Source organism: Polyodon spathula, chromosome 32, assembly GCF_017654505.1.
Source record: "Polyodon spathula isolate WHYD16114869_AA chromosome 32, ASM1765450v1, whole genome shotgun sequence".
In the NCBI taxonomy this organism is placed as follows: domain Eukaryota; kingdom Metazoa; phylum Chordata; class Actinopteri; order Acipenseriformes; family Polyodontidae; genus Polyodon; species Polyodon spathula.
In genome coordinates, this window is record NC_054565.1 from 727634 (window position 1) to 748439 (window position 20806).

At 43.9% G+C, this 20806-nt stretch overlaps 1 protein-coding gene and 1 long non-coding RNA gene across 7 annotated transcripts; one reads left to right on the forward strand and one right to left on the reverse strand.

Moving 5' to 3' along the window:
- Nucleotides 1-1988: 1988 nt before the first annotated feature.
- LOC121303471 (endothelin-2-like) lies at nt 1989-9214 on the reverse strand. Of its 3 annotated transcripts, none has more exons than XM_041234203.1 (5): nt 9052-9214; nt 7683-7830; nt 6388-6501; nt 3783-3872; nt 1989-2515 (listed from the first exon to the last, which is right to left on the reverse strand). In XM_041234203.1, the coding sequence occupies exons 1-5, from the start codon at nt 9116-9118 to the stop codon at nt 2407-2409; spliced, it is 528 nt and encodes a 175-aa protein (XP_041090137.1). In that variant the 5' UTR covers nt 9119-9214; the 3' UTR covers nt 1989-2406. The 3 variants fall into 3 exon arrangements, with proteins under 3 accessions (XP_041090137.1, XP_041090136.1, XP_041090138.1); XM_041234202.1 differs by having other exon boundaries at nt 3783-3938; XM_041234204.1 differs by lacking the exon at nt 3783-3872.
- On the forward strand, nt 2519-3807 carry LOC121303472. Of its 4 annotated transcripts, none has more exons than XR_005947801.1 (4): nt 2519-2568; nt 2603-2908; nt 2969-3070; nt 3456-3766. It is a non-coding gene; the product is annotated as an uncharacterized LOC121303472 (long non-coding RNA). The 4 variants fall into 4 exon arrangements; XR_005947800.1 differs by having other exon boundaries at nt 2523-2908; nt 3456-3727; nt 3762-3807; XR_005947799.1 differs by having other exon boundaries at nt 2523-2908.
- Nucleotides 9215-20806: the final 11592 nt, after the last annotated feature.

Consider the following 20806-nt stretch of genomic DNA (forward strand, 5'->3'; position numbering starts at 1 on the left):
ATCCCCTGGCACCTTTCCCATGTGGCAGGGTGAAGAAACCAAACAGGAGAGAGGTGAGAGGAGGAGGCAGAGAGGAAGGAAGGTGTGGGAAGAAGAAAAGTGGTGCACCAATTGCATGTGCTACAAGCAGGAGGAGCTCCATTGCCTGAAGGTCTTCCAGGACACAGACCTGAAGTGGGAGGAGCCTGAACGTCCACAGCCCAAGAGGGGAGAGTCAGTGCATCCACAGCCCAAGAAGGTGAAGGCCGAACGTCCACAGCCCAGATATCCGCCAGCAGAGGTAGAATACCTGCTGGTTCCACCCCCACCGCCATGGGAGAACTGCTTGTCACTCCCATCTCCACCAGCAGAGGGAGAATACCTGCTGGTTCCACCTCCACCACCGTGGGAGGACTGCGTGCTGCTCCCACCTCCACCAGCAGAGGGAGAATACCTGCTGGTTCCACCTCCACCACCGTGGGAGGACTGTGTGCTGCTCCCACCTCCACCAGCAGAGGGAGAATACCTGCTGGTTCCACCTCCACCACCGTGGGAGGACTGTGTGCTGCTCCCACCTCCACCAGCAGAGGGAGAATACCTGCTGGTTCCACCTCCACCACCGTGAGAGGACTGTGTGCCGCTCCCACCTCCACCAGCAGCTCCATTCTCTTGGGCTCCTGCCCCAGAATTTCCGGCAGTGCAAATGGATACTGCAAAGCCCCAGGTGATGACAAGCAGGCTTCCCCAGGCAGGGCCAACTGGCCTCCCCAAGCGATGGCCCGTGGCTTCGAGCATTATAGCCCCCATTCAGTAACAATAGTCTTCCCTTGGGTCAATACACACTCACCTCTAGCACAGCTAATCTTTTATTAATAAACACACTCACCTCTAGCACAGCTAATCTTTTATTAATATTTTTTTAAATTTGTTATTTCTCATTTGAATACAACATTTATAATATGAAATACCTTCTCGATATTATGCATACAATTAAATTAAATAACAATAACTTGTATTATAAATTAAATAAATATCAGCAGAACTTAATTTTGTTAATATTGAAACCATTATTTGGAATGCAATGACATTAATATTAAACAGAGATTGAACAATGGGTTGTTTACACAACCCTGAACGCTGAACATGGCTGAGGTCTACACTCCCCCATTTCCCACCCCCTGATCTGGGCTGTGTTGAACGAATAGCAATCAGATTAAAGGCAGGATTTTCCAAGCTCGCCACGTCGGTCTGCGCTCCTTTGAAAAAGACCATTTTAAAAAGACCTTCATATTTCTCTTAGACATCTCTTTTCCATATGTCTTGAACAATTAAACAAACAACTCTTGGCAAAAGTTAGTGCCATTCAAACTACTTGGCGTCTGAAACAATTACAAAGCTGTAACCATACAGAAAGTTGTTCCGGCATAACAAAGGTCTTTGATTTCTCTCAGCAGCTTGGCCATTGTGCTGGGCTGAGGGTGCAGAAGGGTCTGGCCAGGTTACAAGTATGATAGCTTTATGCTAAAGAGCACTGTGCTGCAGGTATTCAGTTTAACACAGGACTTGTATTGTTGTTACAGTAAATGCATTTGCGAAACAACATTATTTATGGATAGAGTCCAGTACAAAGGTAAAGGGTATAAAATTTGATCCATTCCTGTTTTTACTATGAGTTTAATAAGACACACCTACCTATACACCATGGCTAATCAAGCTTGTAATAAACCTGGGGTGGGTGAAACTGCTATGCAATAGGAGTGTTATTCCCATCCCTGTACTTGCAAACACAAACCGAGTATAGACAGGAAGGAAATACAGCCGCAGAGCACAAGCACATCTTCAGGTGAATGCTGTTTGCGCTTCTGCATGGGCAGGAACGTGTTGTACTGCTGTGACTCAGCGGAGGGACAGCAGCTGTTTGAACATTTCCTGAAGGATCTCTCAAGTGCAAGGACCCTGCCTGTGTCCTGCTGCCGGGAATGCGGCTCTGATAAAAATCGTGTTCTATGATCAGATCAGCGAGGAGGACGTTTTCAATAGCAGTAGTTCTTTTTTATTAAACCTATGTTAAATCTCTCTTTCCGAGGGTTGAAAAGACAGACCCAGTCCAAATGTCTCTAACTCAGAAATGAGTACGACAGTGTCCAGAGCAGTCCAGAGCTGTAGAGATTCCTTACTGGACAGTACTGGATGATGTGTAGTACGGAGCGATCCCATTTGCAAGCCTGGAGTCCCAGCTGACTCACTAGGCACCTTCAAAATACTTTTCAATGAGACAGTCCATCAGTTTGTGACACTGTGCAGCAGACTCCTCCTCTCTCGAAGCCTAGGGGCTAAGGGCAGGAACCACAGAAGCCCAGAAGCCCGCTGGCCTCATTTTGATGGTGTGGTTTTTCAGTTTTGTTCTCTATCTTTGTTGTGGTCTTTCTATCTCATGCGCGTCTTGTGAATCTTGTTCCACAGCAAAGGTTTCAGGGGTTTCTCCTTGTGTGAGATGTTCTGCTGTGTGGCCCCGGTGTTGGCCGAAGCAGCATTCCTGAAAGAGAGAGCTGCCGTTAGTACATGGGTTTCATACTGTCCCATACACAAGTAAAGACTGGGTTTCATACTGTCCCATACACAGGTAAAGACTGGGTTTCATACTGTCCCATACACAGGTAAAGACTGGGTTTCATACTGTCCCATACACAGGTAAAGACTGGGTTTCATACTGTCCCATACACAGGTAAAGACTGGGTTTCATACTGTCCCATACACAGGTAAAGACTGGGTTTCATACTGTCCCATACACAGGTAAAGACTGGGTTTCATACTGTCCCATACACAGGTAAAGACTGGGTTTCATACTGTCCCATACACAGGTAAAGACTGGGTTTCATACTGTCCCATACACAGGTAAAGACTGGGTTTCATACTGTCCCATACACAGGTAAAGACTGGGTTTCATACTGTCCCATACACACTGGGTTTCATACTGCCCCATACACAGGTAAAGACTGGGTTTCATACTGTCCCATACACAGGTAAAGACTGGGTTTCATACTGTCCCATACACAGGTAAAGACTGGGTTTCATACTGTCCCATACACAGGTAAAGACTGGGTTTCATACATGTAAAGACCCATACACAGGTAAAGACTGGGTTTCATACTGTCCCATACACAGGTAAAGACTGGGTTTCATACTGTCCCATACACAGGTAAAGACTGGGTTTCATACTGTCCCATACACAGGTAAAGACTGGGTTTCATACTGTCCCATACACAGGTAAAGACTGGGTTTCATACTGTCCCATACACAGGTAAAGACTGGGTTTCATACTTCCCATACACAGGTAAAGACTGGGTTTCATACTGTCCCATACACAGGTAAAGACTGGGTTTCATACTGTTTCATACTGTCCCATACACAGGTAAAGACTGGGTTTCATACTTCCCATCATACTAAAGACTGGTTTCATACTGTCCCATACACAGGTAAAGACTGGGTTTCATACTGTCCCATACACAGGTAAAGACTGGGTTTCATACTGTCCCATACACAGGTAAAGACTGGGTTTCATACTGTCCCATACACAGGTAAAGACTGGGTTTCATACTGTCCCATACACAGGTAAAGACTGGGTTTCATACTGTCCCATACACAGGTAAAGACTGGGTTTCATACTGTCCCATACACAGGTAAAGACTGGGTTTCATACTGTCCCATACACAGGTAAAGACTGGGTTTCATACTGTCCCATACACAGGTAAAGACTGGGTTTCATACTGTCCCATACACAGGTAAAGTGTGACTGTGTTCACCTGAAAGCACGCAGCAGGCGTCTCTGTGTGTCTCTTTTGCCATGTAGACCTCCAGCCGTATTCACAGCCTGCTGAATGACATCGCGGGGGCTGCAGCACAGCAAACAAGAAGCACTGTCATTGGAACTGAAGTCACTGCTACTATAGGCTGAGACACTGCAGTACAACACAACAATATAATCAAACACACACAGGAGCCATTCTAGAACATCAGCCTCCCTCTCAGCCAGTCAGAGCACTCTCTTCATTACCATTCTAAAATACACTCTGTTCACACAATAGTTGTAGGAAAATTGGTAAAGCTAAACTAGTCATTTTCAATTCAATTCTGTTTAATAATAAGTTGATATATACAGTACTTGTGGTGGGAGGACTAGGTGTGAGGTATATAAACACCACTGTACCATAATATGATGCATTATATTGTATTATAATATATCATTATATTTACACTACATTGGATAAGCCTGACTGTGACTCAGAACCTCTACCTAACCTGTCATTAGAAATACACACATTCACAATACAAGCATGTGTGTGTGTGTGTGTGTGTGTGTGTGTGTGTGTGTGTGTGTGCATTGTGAGTGTGTGTGTGCATTGTGAGTCTGTAGTATTGTATGCGTGTGTGTGGTGTGTGTGTGTAGTGTGTGTGTGTGTGTGTATTGTGAGTGTGTGTGTGTGTGTGTGTGTGTGTGTGTGTGTGTGTAGTGTGTGTGTGTGTGTGTGTGTGTGTGTGTGTGTGTGTGTGCATGTATTGTGAGTGTGTATTGTTAGCATGTGTGTGTGCATTGTGAGTGTGTATTGGATGCTTGTGTGTGTGTGTTGTGTGAGTGTGTGTGTATTGTGAGAATGTGTGTGTGTGCATTGTGAGAGTGTGTGTTGTGAGTGTGTGTGTGCGTGTTGTGAGTGTGTGTGCGTGTCCCTCCTCCCTCTTAGGTTATTATGTTCTCAACCTGCAGACAGGCAGGTGAATAGCTCTGACCTGTTTCCACTCTGCATGTAATAATCATTTGCCTAACACTCCTCAGCACTCCCTGAAAAAACATGTGCCTGTTGAAAATAGCTGGCGGACACACACCCGTTTTCTGGATGCATTTGGTATTAGGTCTCTCGGGATGACGAGCATCATTTTTTGTTTTGTTTTTTTCTTTTTAACCAGATTGATCATGTTACACGTTGCACAATAGTTCAAGATGAGAGTCATTTTCACCACTCCCCACTCGATATGTCAATGTTTTTGTTCTTTAGAAAACATTCCACTCCACAACAATCAGGGACAGAGTTATGAAATGACACAGGCAGTTTAAAGTACAGCAGCATAAGAACATAACAAAGAATTCAAACGAGAGGCGGCCATTCGGCCCATCTTGCTTGTTTGGTTGTCAGTAGTTTATTGATCCCAGAATCTCATCAAGCAGCTTCTTGAAGGATCCCAGGGTGTCAGCTTCAACAACATTACTGGGGAGTTGATTCCAGACCCTCACAATTCTCTGTGTAAAAAAGTGTCTCCTATTTTCTGTTCTGAATGCCCCTTTTTCTAAACTCCATTTGTTGCCCCTTTTTCTAAGCTCCTTGTTTCTTTTTTCAGGTCAAAAAAAGTCCCTTGGGTCAACATTGTCAATACCTTTTAGAATTTTTAATGCTTGAATCAGATTGTCGCGTCGTCTTCTTTGTTCAGGACTGAATAGATTCAATTTTTTTAGCCTGTCTGCATATGACATGCCTTTTAAACCCGGAATAATTCTGGTTGCTCTTCTTTGCACTCTTTCTAGAGCAGCAATATACTTTTTGTAGAGAGGTGACCAGACTGATTAGTGTAAGATGACTGTTAGTGTAAGGATGATTGGTTAGTGTAAGGATGATTGGTTCGTGTAAGGATGATTGGTTAGTGTAAGGATGATTGGTTTGTGTAAGGATGATTGGTTAGTGTAAGGATGATTGATTCGTGTAAGGATGATTGGTTTGTGTAAGGATGATTGGTTCGTGTAAGGATGATTGGTTAGTGTAAGGATGATTGGTTCGTGTAAGGATGATTGGTTTGTGTAAGGATGATTGGTTAGTGTAAGGATGATTGGTTAGTGTAAGGATGATTGGTTTGTGTAAGGATGATTGGTTCGTGTAAGGATGATTGGTTAGTGTAAGGATGATTAAGGATGATTGGTTTGTGTAAGGGATTGATTGGTTTGTGTAAGGATGATTGGATCCTGTAAGGATGATTGGTTTGTGTAAGGATGATTGGTTAGTGTAAGGATGATTGGTTTGTGTAAGGATGATTGGATCCTAAAAGGATGATTGGTTAGTGTAAGGATGATTGGATCCTGTAAGGATGATTGGTTTGTGTAAGGATGATTGGTTAGTGTTAGGATGATTGGATCCTGAAAGGATGATTGGATCCTGTAAGGATGATTGGTTAGTGTTAGAATGATTGGTTCGTGTAAGGATGATTGATGCAGACGATTGCTTGTTTGGTGTATCCGGGACAATCTTGAAAATCTAGTTGGATATTCTGACTACATTTTTTAAATAAATAAAGTTTGAGAATGTGTTTTTAAAAAGCTAGAAACCAAGGACAGCTGTAAGCTGAAACATCTGTCACCAAACTCACCTCCTGTAGCAGAACCGGGCGCAGGACTGGTCCTTGGAATGGGAGCACTGACAGCGTCCCACCGACCTCCTCCTACGAGACAGGGGGCTCCCCAGACCGTAGAGAGTGGTCTTACTGTAGGAAGGGGAGAGCCGGGAAGGTAAGTGATGCAGTGCAGCGGATCTCCATGGACTTTGCCTACCAACCTTATTATTGCAGGTTATCAAAGATTCGGTACGTCAATGCAAATCAGGCACAATAGAACAAATCCATGTAGAATATCTCTATGCAATAAACCCCAGACACACTTACCATATCTATTTGATTGCTGTTGTCCTACTGGCTGAACAATGACCTACTTATCATGGTAATCAGTTCAGCTATTAACTAGACCCAGAAAAAAAAGCTGCAGAAAAGTTTTCCAACCCATTGTGTTTCTGTTTATGGTAGGGCTGTGGTCTACTAATGCTGGTGGTTTTGCTGGGTGGGCATTAGATTCTAATGCTGTAGCAGTGCAGGGTAATTGATTAATTTTTCCGATTATTTTTCCATGGTTATAATATGCATTTACTGTTTTTTTTTTTAACATATGCTTTCCCATATCTCTCCTACCTTTGCTTTACCTGTGCTTTACCATGGTCTAATTTCGCTCCATGCTCTTACTATCAGTGTTCTTGACTGTGCTGTGCTGTCTGCTGTCTGCTGTGTGCTGTGTGCTGTGTGCTGTGTGCTGTGCTGTGTGCTGTGTGTGTGCTGTGCTGTGTGTGCTGTGTGCTGTGTGTGCTGTGCTGTGCTGTGTGCTGTGTGCTGTGTGCTGTGCTGTGTTCTGTGTGCTGTGTGCTGTGTGTGCTGTGTGCTGTGCTGTGTGCTGTGTGTGCTGTGTGCTGTGTGCTGTGTGCTGTGTGCTGTGTTCCTGTGCGGTGTGCGCTGTGCTGTGTGCTGTGTGCTGTGTGCTGTGCTGTGTGTGCTGTGTGCTGTGTGTGTGCTGTGTGCTGTGCTGTGTGCTGTGTGCTGTGTGCTGTGTGCTGTGCTGTGTGCTGTGTGCTGTGTGCTGTGCTGTGTGCTGTGTGCTGTGCTGTGTGCTGTGTGCTGTGTGCTGTGTGCTGTGTGCTGTGTGCTGTGTGCTGTGTGCTGTGCGCTGTGCTGTGTGCTGTGTGCTGTGTGCTGTGTGCTGTGTGCTGTGTGCTGTGTGCTGTGTTGCTGTGTGTGTGCTGTGTGCTGTGCTGTGTGCTGTGCTGTGTGTGCTGTGCTATGCTGTGTGCTGTGCGGTGTGCTGTGTGCTGTGTGCTGTGTGCTGTTCTGTGCTGTGGACTCACCCCGGGGTGTTGATCCAGATGATATCCAGATGGCAGAAGTAGATGCACTCCTTGTCGTGCCAGTTGTTGCAGGAGCAACGCTTCACCCTGAGCCGGGGCGCTGCTCCGTGACTCGGGTGCGAGGAGTCTGACAGGGGGAGTGCCATACCTGAGAGAGAGAAGGGGGTAGGGTTACAGTAACAGGAGCGCTGAATGACAAGGAAAATGGGCTGGAATGCTAGTCATGTAACTGCTTTGTACTAATTATCTACAAAAATGATCTCTGAATTCCTGCACTGGGCAACAGAAAACCATTTCACAGGTAATTGAAGTGACGTATTACACTAGCAGCACCCCTTCTTAAAGAATGAGGGTTGGTGGAGGTTGTTCAGAGGTTCTGGAATACAATCACTCAGCACACCAGCGTGGACAAAGTGGGTCACTTCCACAGACAGTAACAATAATACCCACCTTAAACAACTACCAAATAACAGACTGTAAAGATGATGTGAAATTACAGGCTGCGGCTCAAACTGCTCTGAATGTTCAAGCATCTCCATCGCAGCTCATTGATCCTCATTTAAAACTGCTACGAGGATTTCTAATGAAGCCCGGAACCAATGATGGAAAGCAGACAGGAAAGAAGAGATCAATCTGGAATGGGTCTGCTGCTGAGCAACCTTTAGCCTTACCACTAAAATCACCTATTATAATGAAACTGAGGATGAATGAGTGAGTTTCTATTTCAGATTCAGGAGCTCAGCTTTCAATCTCAGTGTAAAACACAGCAGCCATTCACATGTCAAAGCATGCTGAAGGTATAGCAGGGGAAAGGCTTTATAAATGGCTGTATAGTTATTATAGTTAACTATCTATGCAGGTAATATAGCAGACAGGTAATTAAAGAGATAGAGAGACATGCGATTGCTTAGTTGTGTAACAGTGATGTCAAAGTTTTGCAAGCTGTGTTTAAGACGACCAGTATAGAAGTTCTCTTATAAAAGTTTTCACATGTTCAGTTTCTATGATATAAAGACTTCTTGGTGTAAACGGATTTTGACTATACAATGAAAATTCTGCACAGATAATAATGTATATAGAGAGATAAATATATCGAAATAGAGATAGAGACGTGTAATGTGTAGTTTGTGGATGAACATGTAGCTATAACTCAGGAATTGATCCTGGCGCATCATTTTAAACAAATAAATAAACAGAAACAGATATCAAATATCTAATAACAATATATATATATATATATATATATATATATATATATGCATTTTTAAGTTTTAGCTGAAAATTTTTGAAGTTATCTGAATCACATTTACTTTTAAGCAGCAGTTGAAACTTCCTCCCAGCCCATATTCCACAGCTTAAAGCTACAAACCTTCATCAAGGGACACACAGAGCCAGGTGACAGCCAGGGCTAGTAATCCACTGAGTGACAGAGCCATCACTGCTCCTCCTGCAGCTTTACTAAAATCCTCTGTGTGTGGGCAGGCAGGCAGGGGAGTATGTCTTCTGTGCTCTAGTGATATAAGCTCTTCAGCCCAGCTGCACTCTGTTTATATTCCACTGTGTGTGACATCACTCAGCAAGCCACTCCCCCATCATGGATAGCAGCAGCAGAAGAGGCGTCCCAGTGCATTGCTCAGCTGACCCTTCCCTCTGCTTCATCACCAGCTCTTACATACCAGGGATTACTCTTCACTGCTAGTCAAATGATCTCTTAACCCCTGTATAGTAATGCATTGTCTATCACAGCAACCCCCTGTATAGTAATGCACTGTCTATCACAGCAACCCCTGTATAGTAATGCACTGTCTATCACAGCAACCCCCTGTATAGTAACGCACTGTCTATCACAGCAACCCCCTGTATAGTAACGCACTGTCTATCACAGCAACCCCCTGTATAGTAACGCACTGTCTATCACAGCAACCCCCTGTATAGTAACGCACTGTCTATCACAGCAACCCCCTGTATAGTAATGCACTGTCTATCACAGCAACCCCCTGTATAGTAACGCACTGTCTATCACAGCAACCCCCTGTATAGTAACGCACTGTCTATCACAGCAATAGTAACGCACTGTCTATCACAGCAACCCCCTGTATAGTAACGCACTGTCTATCACAGCAACCCCCTGTATAGTAATGCACTGTCTATCACAGCAACCCCCTGTATAGTAACGTACTGTCTATCACAGCAACCCCCTGTATAGTAATGCACTGTCTATCACAGTCTGAATTACTGTAAAGAGTGAAGAGTATCAGTATATGTGTTTGTTGCTTGCTGTTCCCTGGTGTTTTTCCTCAGTATTGTGTTTTTGGGCTCTTTGAGGACTGACAGTATGTCTCTGACAGGTAGCTAGAGCTGAAGGGTGGAGTATTCTCATGCCCGCCCTTGCTTTTCTCAGCTGATCTGGACACTGGTATGTATAGAACAGTGTATGTCAGGTGCTGTGATGGATGCTGGTATTTATGGAATAACTTCTGGATGGATCTATCGATCTATTAATTTATCTATTGATCTATCTATCGATCTGTTAGTTTGTTTTCAATCTATTAGTCTATCTATTGATCTATTAGTCTATCTATCCATCTGTCTGGATTTTGCCTTGCTGTCTCTTTGCCTGTTTTGCAGTCTGTCTGTCTGTCTATCGATCTGTTAATTTATCTATTGATCTATCTATCGATCCTGTTTGTTTTCAATCTATTAGTCTATCTATTGATCTATTAGTCTATCTATCCATCTGTCTGGATTTTGCCTTGCTGTCTCTTTGCCTGTTTTGCAGTCTGTCTGTCTGTCTGATCTGTCTGTTTGTTTGTCTGCCTGCCTGCCTGCCTGTCTATCTGTATGCCTGTCTGTCTGTCTGTCTGTGCAGGTACTTACTCCTGATTTAGTTACTCATGATGAAGGAGTCTGAGAGGAGAGGAGAAGTGTGCCATGCCCTTAAGGGACTGACACAATCAGAGCAATGAATAAAACCAAGCAAACACTGAGTTGTACAGCAGGGCTTCCTGAGAAAGGAATTCAGAAAACAAACAGCACTGGAATTCCATGAATGAAAGTATTACTATAGTGATGCTGTTACAGTGTGAACAGTGCATGAGTGGATTTCATATCTCGCTGACATTTTGTGTCAGATTTTTGCTTCAATAAACAGCCTCTATTTTTAGCAAGCTATGAATTATTGCGATGGCTGCCAATTTCCAAACTCATCTCACATCTTTCTACAGATCAAACCGTACAGAAGAATGCATCAAATAAGGTCTGAGGTCAAATGAAGCAGAGCCTCCAGGGTCATAGTAGTAAACAGGGATTGGGCTGCAGTGCACAAACCTTATTTATCTCTCAATTGTCTGCCAAGGCTACAGGACTACAGTAAAACAGGATCCCTGTGACCCCACATCTTAATCAGCAGCATCTCAACAGGACAAGGAAGCTGACAGCAATGGGACAGTGGAGGTCTCTTATTTCAATGGTAATCAATCTAAATGGTGTAGCTATTTTTTAATGGTGTTCAGTGTTCATTAGAAGTCATGCCCTCATTAGAACGTATCAGAAGCAACTTGGCAGAGAGTGCAGATCTCACATCCACTCACAATGTGACTGACAGCACTGTGGAGCAGATCACGCTCACGATGTGGCCGACAGCACTGTGGAGCAGATCACGCTCACGGTGTGGCCGACAGCACTGTGGAGCAGATCACGCTCACGGTGTGGCCGACAGCACTGTGGAGCAGATCACGCTCACGGTGTGGCCGACAGCACTGTGGAGCAGATCACGCTCACGGTGTGGCTGACAACATGACAACCATATGTCAGCTTTGTGTCTGTTTTTTTTATTGAGATTGAATCATTTATCATACGTTTCTAAGTGTTAGTGACCACCTCTAATCATGCTGAGTGTATGTCTCTTGCACTCTTTGTATGACAGACCGAAAGCCTGACACAGTAAATACTGTGAGAAATGCACTCTCAACATGAAGAGGTACTGGAGCCACCCAACACTTAAATATCCATTCAAATAGACCTGTATGTGTTGAAATATGCTGGGTGTACCTCTCACTGACTACACCCTGAGAGTAAAGGATCCTGTCCCAGAATTCCTGCAGTCTTTGTCTGCTTCCATTCTTGTATAGCACTTCTATACAATAGGTTTAATATGGAACCCATTTGGGACCCTACTGTGGTTCTATTACTTTAAATGGTTCTCTTAAGAACGTATTACTGCATATAGAACTTCTTGGTGTGCAGAAACAGTCCCCAGGGTTATTTTAATATTGTAAACAGTGGCAAATCTATTATTAATTATTAATGAAACCCACCTGTCACAGCTTTGACTGTAGCTCAAGTTTCTATAAGACCATTTGAAATATCTGAGAAGTGATTTATAGACTCTGTGCTGAAGCAAGTTTTTTAATTACGCTGCTGCTCCCTCCCTTCAGTCTTCAGCCTGGAGGTGGATGATTTTTGGTTGGGATTATTCTAGCTGAAATGACAGCTAAGAATAGAATCTGCCTCCCAATCTGCCAGTGCAGGCAGTGGCGAGGGAGCACTCCCCACAAACTTGCCTCCAGATCGCTGCCCTGGTGGAGCAGTCCTGACAACAACATTCAGCCCCAGTTAATACAAGTTTGCTCAGAAATCCCTCTGCAATCTATCACTCTGAAGAGACTTCCTTTACTAATGCAGTGCAGACACACAGCCATTCCCATACTATTAAAGCATGTCACAATGCTAGGTTTACACCAGTGTCTTTTGTGAATGCTAATGGGACAGAACCAGCAAAAAACAGACAGCTTTCTGCAGGAGTTCTTAAATGATTCTTTAAAGTTCTTTACATCAATGTTTTCTTTTTAACTTTCATGGTGGTAATCTTACAGCATGACTCCAGCCTTGCGGAGGGCAGAGGAGACTCTTCACAGTGCATTCTTAGAGCGTGACTCCAGCACTGCAGGGGGCAAAGGAGACTCTGCACAGTGAATTCTTACAGCTTGACTCCAGCCCTGCGGAGGGCAGAGGAGACTCTTCACAGTGCATTCTTACAGTGTGACTCCAGCCCTGCGGAGGGCAGAGGAGACTCTGTACCGTGCATTCTTACAGCGTGACTCCAGCCCTGCGGGGGCAGAGGAGACTCTGCACCGTGCATTCTTACAGCGTGACTCCAGCCCTGCAGAGGGCAGAGGAGACTCTGTACTGTGCATTCTTACAGCGTGACTCCAGCCCTGCGGAGGGCAGAGGAGACTCTGTACCGTGCATTCTTACAGCGTGACTCCAGCCCTGCGGAGGGCAGAGGAGACTCTGTACCGTGCATTCTTACAGCGTGACTTCAGCCCTGCAGGGGGCAGAGGAGACTCTGCGCTGTGCATTCTTATAGCTTGATTCATCAGGGCTGAGACTGAAAGCATGTAAACAAGAGTGCTTGATAGGGGAGCCTGCATGATGAACCTTATCTTTAAATAATACAAAAAAAAAAAAATTCCATTCCTGTTGTCTACGTTGGTGGCATGGTACTCCCCTGAGAGGAATACCTGGAGAGCTACCTCTCTGTGTGATGAGAGTCACATCCTCACAGGGGACAGACAAATCTTAAAATATTGTGCAAGTTTACGATTCTCAAATAGGATGAATGCCATTAGTAAAAGCACAGTCTCAGTTTCTTAAAGAATATACTCATTGTATTGCAATGATCTGAAGTGGATGTCTGCTCTCTGCTGGCCTCTGTCGTCTGTCTTTAGTGAAGCCAATAAAGGGGGAGGAGGGTGGGGTAAATCAGCAGGTCGGGCCAACTTTTAGATCAATGCATGACATCTCTAAAGCTAAGGCAACACAAAGTAATTTTTTCAGGAACAGTGGCTTGAAACCTGGTTCCAACAGGCCAGGAGACCTGGTTTGGGACAACTTTGCTGTATCAAACCCCAAGTCTCCCCTGGATTGCCATGCAGTGGCCTGGAACAAAGTGGCTTTGTGTCCCCTCAGCTTCAAGGCTGTTTTCTGCTCCAGATATACATAGTGTATCACTCTACAATACCACAGACATGCGTCCCCCTTATGTATGAACTATGTCCCTGTGGTCTGGAATAGCCATCCTTGGAAGTGTATTTACAAACTACACACTTCCCAGCCTCTGGAACACACATCCCATAACAAACACATGCACAGACCTGCAAACAGCTTTAAAAAGGCTTGTCATGCTTTTAATGAAACAACGTATTAATGAATACTGATTTCAGAGAGGAATGGGGCTCTCTGGCATTGTGTTATTAGCAGCAACAGTGACATCTGCTGGTGGAAATAGGACTTGCGTGCTGCACTGCAGCTCAGTTTGTAAGAGCTCATCTGCTGATAGAGGCAGGACTTGCATGCTGCACTGCAGCTCAGTTTGTAAGAGCTCATCTGCTGATAGAGGCAGGACTTGCATGCTGCACTGCAGCTCAGTTTGTAAGAGATCATCTGCTCCTGGTGTTTTGCATTTTGTCTTTCATCACAGGGGTTTGTGAGCCGACCCTTTTAAAGGTTCTTTTTCCATTTCAATAGGCCTCTTCCACTTTATGCACTTTAGCAGTCTGTTAATATTGGGAGCTGTATTTGTATGTGATTCTATGTAGAAGGCTCTGTGTTGGCTGATCAGTGTTTAGTTACAGTGCCGTGTGGCCTGGATTATCCAGGATAAATAATCCAGCTGTCACAGCTCAATGTAAAATGATGACTATACATGTATTTAAATATGTGGGCTCCAAAAACTAGAGGTGTGTCAAGACCCCATTCACACGTGAAGTTTAAGGTGGCCCAGGGCTGCCTTTTCTCATAAGCAAATGCTCCAAAAAAGAAAAGGCTAGATTAAGGCCATCGTTTCGAAGTGCCTGCAATCCAGGACCAGGGCCAGGCTTTACATCTATATGAACGCTCAGTACTCCCATACTCCCACACATACAAAAAGTAAATAGAAAGGCAGCAGATCAATATTGAATGGTAATTATTTCTAAATCATACAACTTTAATTACAAAAATGTTAAATAAAAAAAAATCTAGTGGATGTTTCTTTCACATAATATACAAGCTGCAGTGCATTCATAATTAAGCGATAAATATAAAAACTGCAGGATTGTGGATCTCAATAATGATCAATAATGCAACGACTTGACATATCCAGCCACCACTGCTTATTTTGCATGCAACGATATACGCAGCTACAGAAATGTGTGTCTGTACATTAAAATGCTGATCATTGCTTTTAGCTGCTTGCTTTTACACACACATACTGTTCTCATCCACAAATATTAAGACTGCTGATGCACCACAACTTTACTTCAAAATATCTATATATATATATATATATATATATATATATATATATATATATATATATATCTTGAAAGATAATATTAACTAATTCTTATCAATCAATGTAAATACCATGAATAATATATATCTTAACTATATCCTTTTTATGTGTGTAGTATAGAGCTGATTCAAGATTTTAAACAATATTCCCCATTAACTTAATAGATATTATATCTTAACAGTGCTTCAACATCCAAAAATAACACCAGACAACTTAATTTTAATGTAAAATCACTTTTGTTTATTTCAACATTACAAAAGTTCTATGCACCAAGAAATTCAATAAATCATCACACAGTTCCCAAGCTTTCATTTAGAACTAGCTTTCAAAGAGTCTCGTCACAAAGCTGTTCACTGCTCGTGGTTCCAAAGATTTTGCAAAGAATGATTTTCTTTCCAATGGTTTAAAAGATGGTTTCCTGTTTTCACTGTGATTCACCCAATAAACGAATCCTTGGTGATGGCCTTATTAGATTGCTGGATGCTTGCAGTGGTAGTTACTCAGATGTCAGGCTCAGTGCTTGCAGTGGTAGTTACTCAGATGTCAGGCTGGATGCTTGCAGTGGTAGTTACTCAGATGTCAGGCTCAGTGCTTGCAGTGGTAGTTACTCAGATGTCAGGCTCAGTGCTTGCAGTGGTAGTTACTCAGATGTCAGGCTCAGTGCTTGCAGTGGTAGTTACTCAGATGTCAGGCTCAGTGCTTGCAGTGGTAGTTACTCAGATGTCAGGCTCAGTGCTTGCAGTGGTAGTTACTCAGATGTCAGGCTCAGTGCTTGCAGTGGTAGCTCAGAGTGCTTGCGGTGGTAGTTGCTCAGATGTGTGCTTGCAGTGGTAGTTACTCAGATGTCAGGCTCAGTGCTTGTAGTTACTCAGATGTCAGGCTCAGTGCTTGCAGTGGTAGTTACTCAGATGTCAGGCTCAGTGCTTGCAGTGGTAGTTAGTGCTCAGATGTCAGGCTCAGTGCTTGCAGTGGTAGTTACTCAGATGTCAGGCTCAGTGCTTGCAGTGGTAGTTACTCAGATGTCAGGCTCAGTGCTTGCAGTGGTAGTTACTCAGATGTCAGGCTCAGTGCTTGCAGTGCTAGTTACTCAGATGTCAGGCTCAGTGCTTGCAGTGGTAGTTACTCAGATGTGCAGTGCTTGCAGTGGTAGTTACTCAGATGTCAGGCTCAGTGCTTGCAGTGGTAGTTACTCAGATGTCAGGCTCAGTGCTTGCAGTGGTAGTTACTCTCAGATGTCAGGCTCAGTGCTTGCAGTGGTAGTTACTCAGATGTCAGGCTCAGTGCTTGCAGTGGTAGTTACTCAGATGTCAGGCTCAGTGCTTGCAGTGGTAGTTACTCAGATGTCAGGCTCAGTGCTTGCAGTGGTAGTTACTCAGATGTCAGGCTCAGTGCTTGCAGTGGTAGTTACTCAGATGTCAGGCTCAGTGCTTGCAGTGGTAGTTACTCAGATGTCAGGCTCAGTGCTTGCAGGTAGTTACTCAGATGTGCTTGCAGTGGTAGTTACTCAGATGTCAGGCTCAGTGCTTGCAGTGGTAGTTACTCAGATGTCAGGCTCAGTGCTTGCAGTGGTAGTTACTCAGATGTCAGGCTCAGTGCTTGCAGTGGTAGTTACTCAGATGTCAGGCTCAGTGCTTGCAGTGGTAGTTACTCAGATGTCAGGCTCAGTGCTTGCAGTGGTAGTTACTCAGATGTCAGGCTCAGTGCTTGCAGTGGTAGTTACTCAGATGTCAGGCTCAGTGCTTGCAGTGGTAGTTACTCAGATGTCAGGCTCAGTGCTTGCAGTGGTAGTTACTCAGATGTCAGGCTCAGTGCTTGCAGTGGTAGTTACTCAGATGTCAGGCTCAGTGCTTGCAGTGGTAGTTACTCAGATGTCAGGCTCAGTGCTTGCAGTGGTAGTTACTCAGATGTCAGGCTCAGTGCTTGCAGTGGTAGTTACTCAGATGTCAGGCTCAGTGCTTGCAGTGGTAGTTACTCAGATGTCAGGCTCAGTGCTTGCAGTGGTAGTTACTCAGATGTCAGGCTCAGTGCTTGCAGTGGTAGTTACTCAGATGTCAGGCTCAGTGCTTGCAGTGGTAGTTACTCAGATGTCAGGCTCAGTGCTTGCAGTGGTAGTTACTCAGATGTCAGGCTCAGTGCTTGCAGTGGTAGTTACTCAGATGTCAGGCTCAGTGCTTGCAGTGGTAGTTACTCAGATGTCAGGCTCAGTGCTTGCAGTGGTAGTTACTCAGATGTCAGGCTCAGTGCTTGCAGTGGTAGTTACTCAGATGTCAGGCTCAGTGCTTGCAGTGGTAGTTACTCAGATGTCAGGCTCAGTGCTTGCAGTGGTAGTTACTCAGATGTCAGGCTCAGTGCTTGCAGTGGTAGTTACTCAGATGTCAGGCTCAGTGCTTGCAGTGGTAGTTACTCAGATGTCAGGCTGGATGCTTGCAGTGGCCGTTACTCAGATGGTAGGATGTAGCTTTCAAAGGTCTCTCCTCCTTGTGGCTGGATGAGGTGCAGAATAGCAGGAGAGCTGAGTTTGTTCCAAGCCGATGTTAAAGACAGGAGGAGGCCAGTGTATGGAGAAAATTGAAAGAATTGAGAGTGCACACGTGTCTGTGACACAAATATCAAGGATGACAGAGTTTAAGTGCACAATTCTGTTAGTGTATGTATTAAGTATTGCACTGAGCATATATTTGTTTGATTTATTTGATGTATTCACTGACATGCTTTGTATTTGTTTGGAAACGCACGATTTAATATTTGTTTGTAAGGCAAGTTTGTTTGTTTTGATAAAAAGAGAGAACACGTTTTATTGATTTGTTTACACTCAGAGAAAGAGACACTGACCACTATCTAATTACCTGCAGGTGCGTCTGATTATTGCCTGCAGGTGAACCTAATACTTACCTGTATTTAAGCTGGACTGTTGGAAAAAGAAGCAGAGCATTAGGAAGCAGAAAATTTGAGAAGCTGAGCTATTGGAAATGAGAGCGATCAGAACCAACGTGTCTCAGGAGCGTCTGAGGACAGTAACTGAAGGCAGATCAAAAGACAGAAAGAGTGACTGAACCAAACCGAGAGACCAAAAGAAGATCGAACAGAGAAAGAGCATATACAAACTACAGAGAAAAGCACAGAGACAAAGGACTGGATGATTGAGTTTTCTCTGTCATTTCAAAATGTATTTGTTCCAGGGCTATTGGGCAGGTGGTCACTGTGACAAAAAACAGTCCTTTTTCAAACCTTCGAAAAACAGGCAGTTCTTAAAATTCTCCAATCTCACGGCTACATCCAATTCATTGGTTACTTTGAAAATAAATAGAATTGATCATTATCTGTTAACTTCTAAAATACCATTATATATGTTAATTTCAACAGATATCTTCAATCCACAAGTGGGCCAGTCGTTGAAGCTTCTTACAAAGTCTAATCGTCGTGAGCAGACCGTGTTTGAGTATTCAAAACAATAAAACTGCTTCAGCTAATGCCTCAGAGTTTTTGAAGAGAAGATCACAGGCTGGGCCTTTTTTTCCAGTTCATGTAGCTGTAACTGTATACTAGTGGGTGCTCTGTGATTGATAGTAAAAATTACCAATCACGGAGCACCCAGTAGTATATAATTACAGCTACATGCACTGTTTGATGCGACACACAGAATGTATAGTAAAATGACCTGCCAAAGTTTATTCAGTTATCATTTTGATGGTTACAGGTGCATATGTCCTCTGAGGTACCACGCTGCTACTCCAACCCAGAACACAATGAAGCAGAGTGTACCTTGCCTATTACAGTTAAATATCTTCCATTGAAGTCTGCAATCGAGGTCTTGCATTGGAAAGGAATACCCTTACACATCAGTATAACTGCCCCTCTGGCCGGAGCAGAGAATGATGTGTGATATACTGTTAATATAGCTGCCCCTCTCGTCTGAGCAGAGAATGATGTGTGATATACTGTTAATATAGCTGCCCCTCTCGTCTGAGCAGAGAAGCTGCCCCTCTCGTCTGAGCAGAGAATGTGTGATATACTGTTAATATAGCTGCCCCTCTTGTCTGAGCAGAGAATGATGTGTGATATACTGTTAATATAGCTGCCCCTCTCGTCTGAGCAGAGAATGATGTGTGATATACTGTTAATATAGCTGCCCCTCTCGTCTGAGCAGAGAATGATGTGTGATATACTGTTAATATAGCTGCCCCTCTCGTCTGAGCAGAGAATGATGTGTGATATACTGTTAATATAGCTGCCCCTCTCGTCTGAGCAGAGAATGATGTGTGATATACTGTTAATATAGCTGCCCCTCTCGTCTGAGCAGAGAATGATGTGTGATATACTGTTAATATAGCTGCCCCTCTCGTCTGAGCAGAGAATGATGTGTGATATACTGTTAATATAGCTGCCCCTCTCGTCTGAGCAGAGAATGATGTGTGATATACTGTTAATATAGCTGCCCCTCTCGTCTGAGCAGAGAATGATGTGTGATATACTGTTAATATAGCTGCCCCTCTCGTCTGAGCAGAGAATGATGTGTGATATACTGTTAATATAGCTGCCCCTCTCGTCTGAGCTGAGCAGAGAATGATGTGTTATACTGTTAATAGCTGCCCCTCTCGTCTGAGCAGAGAATGATGTGTGATATACTGTTAATATAGCTGCCCCTCTCGTCTGAGCAGAGAATGATGTGTGATAAACTTGCCCTATCCATTTGCATCTAAGTCTCACATGAGAGTTATTTTTAAGATGTGTTTCCTGCAGAAAAATTATGTCTGCTGAGATTCACTTTAGATAAGAAATGACTTTGCCCTCTTGAGAGGGCGATTTATCCCTTTACCATTCCATGTAGCAAATGTTAACTCCGCCACCCTAGTATTATTTACCATAATGCGTGCCATTTCATATTCAGCCCTTTAGCGTATCTGTATATCAAAGCTTGATTGTCTCCCCGTTTTTGAACAGGGTCCCATGCATGTAACATGTGCTAACTCCCACCTAATCAAGTAAAAACCCCACATTGTCTAGCTGTGCTCCCAATCAACACAGCATGACCTGGAAAGAATAAAAACCCTTCAGACTCTGTTACTCAAAGAGATTGCTTCAGTGCCTGAAAGCCTTACTTAGCTGTTGCAACACAAGTAAGAAGAGCAGAATTGATTTTCAGGGTGTTGCTCTTCACAAAGGAAGAAAAGTAGATTTCGAAATCAACAGCAAACATTTTTTTCTAAGTTGGCAATCTTACTGAAGAGCAAGCTAATGGCAGCATCATCATCTCAAGTTTCATCAACATCACTTAGAAACATTCCTGAATATGAGGAGCTGCTTGCAGCTTGCAAGACTATACCCCCGATACTGGTCAGATGACCTTGACATTCTGCACAGTGAAAGTGAGGTGACCTCACTATGCAGGAGAGTTCATCTACCTGAAACACAGATTGTCAGAGAATTCAGAGAGTACAAGGACAGTAGAGGAAAGAAGATCCCAGCAGACATGGTGGGGCTCATCAAAGCACTAGAGACTGTAGCAGTTTCCACAGTGTGAGAGAGGATTCAGCTCAACGAATAACACTCTCAAACCAATTAGGAACTCTCTTAGTATCCGGAGAGTGAGTCCTCTTCTCTTCCTGAATCTTAGTGCTCCATTAACTCAGTTTCAGTCATTGAGTGATGTCAGAGCTTGGTTGTTACAGGGAGCAAGGCGTGCAGAGCTCAGAGCTTGCAAGGAACAGGAGCATAAAGAGTAGCTTCACACCAGGGGTGTCTGGTCTCTCCTTTAGCGCAACAGACTGGACCATTTGAACTGCCTGGC

Excerpts from the sequence above, each read along its gene's own strand:
- LOC121303471 (XM_041234202.1), bottom strand. The coding sequence starts at position 9,118 with ATGGCTCTGTCACTCAGTGGATTACTAGCCCTGGCTGTCACCTGGCTC. Across the intron at positions 3,939-6,387 it reads GCCCGGTTCTGCTACAGGAG|TGTCTCAGCCTATAGTAGCA; the intron begins GTGAGTTTGGTG and ends GTTGTACTGCAG. Across the intron at positions 2,516-3,782 it reads CGCCTGCTGCGTGCTTTCAG|GAATGCTGCTTCGGCCAACA; the intron begins GTGAACACAGTC and ends TCTCTCTTTCAG.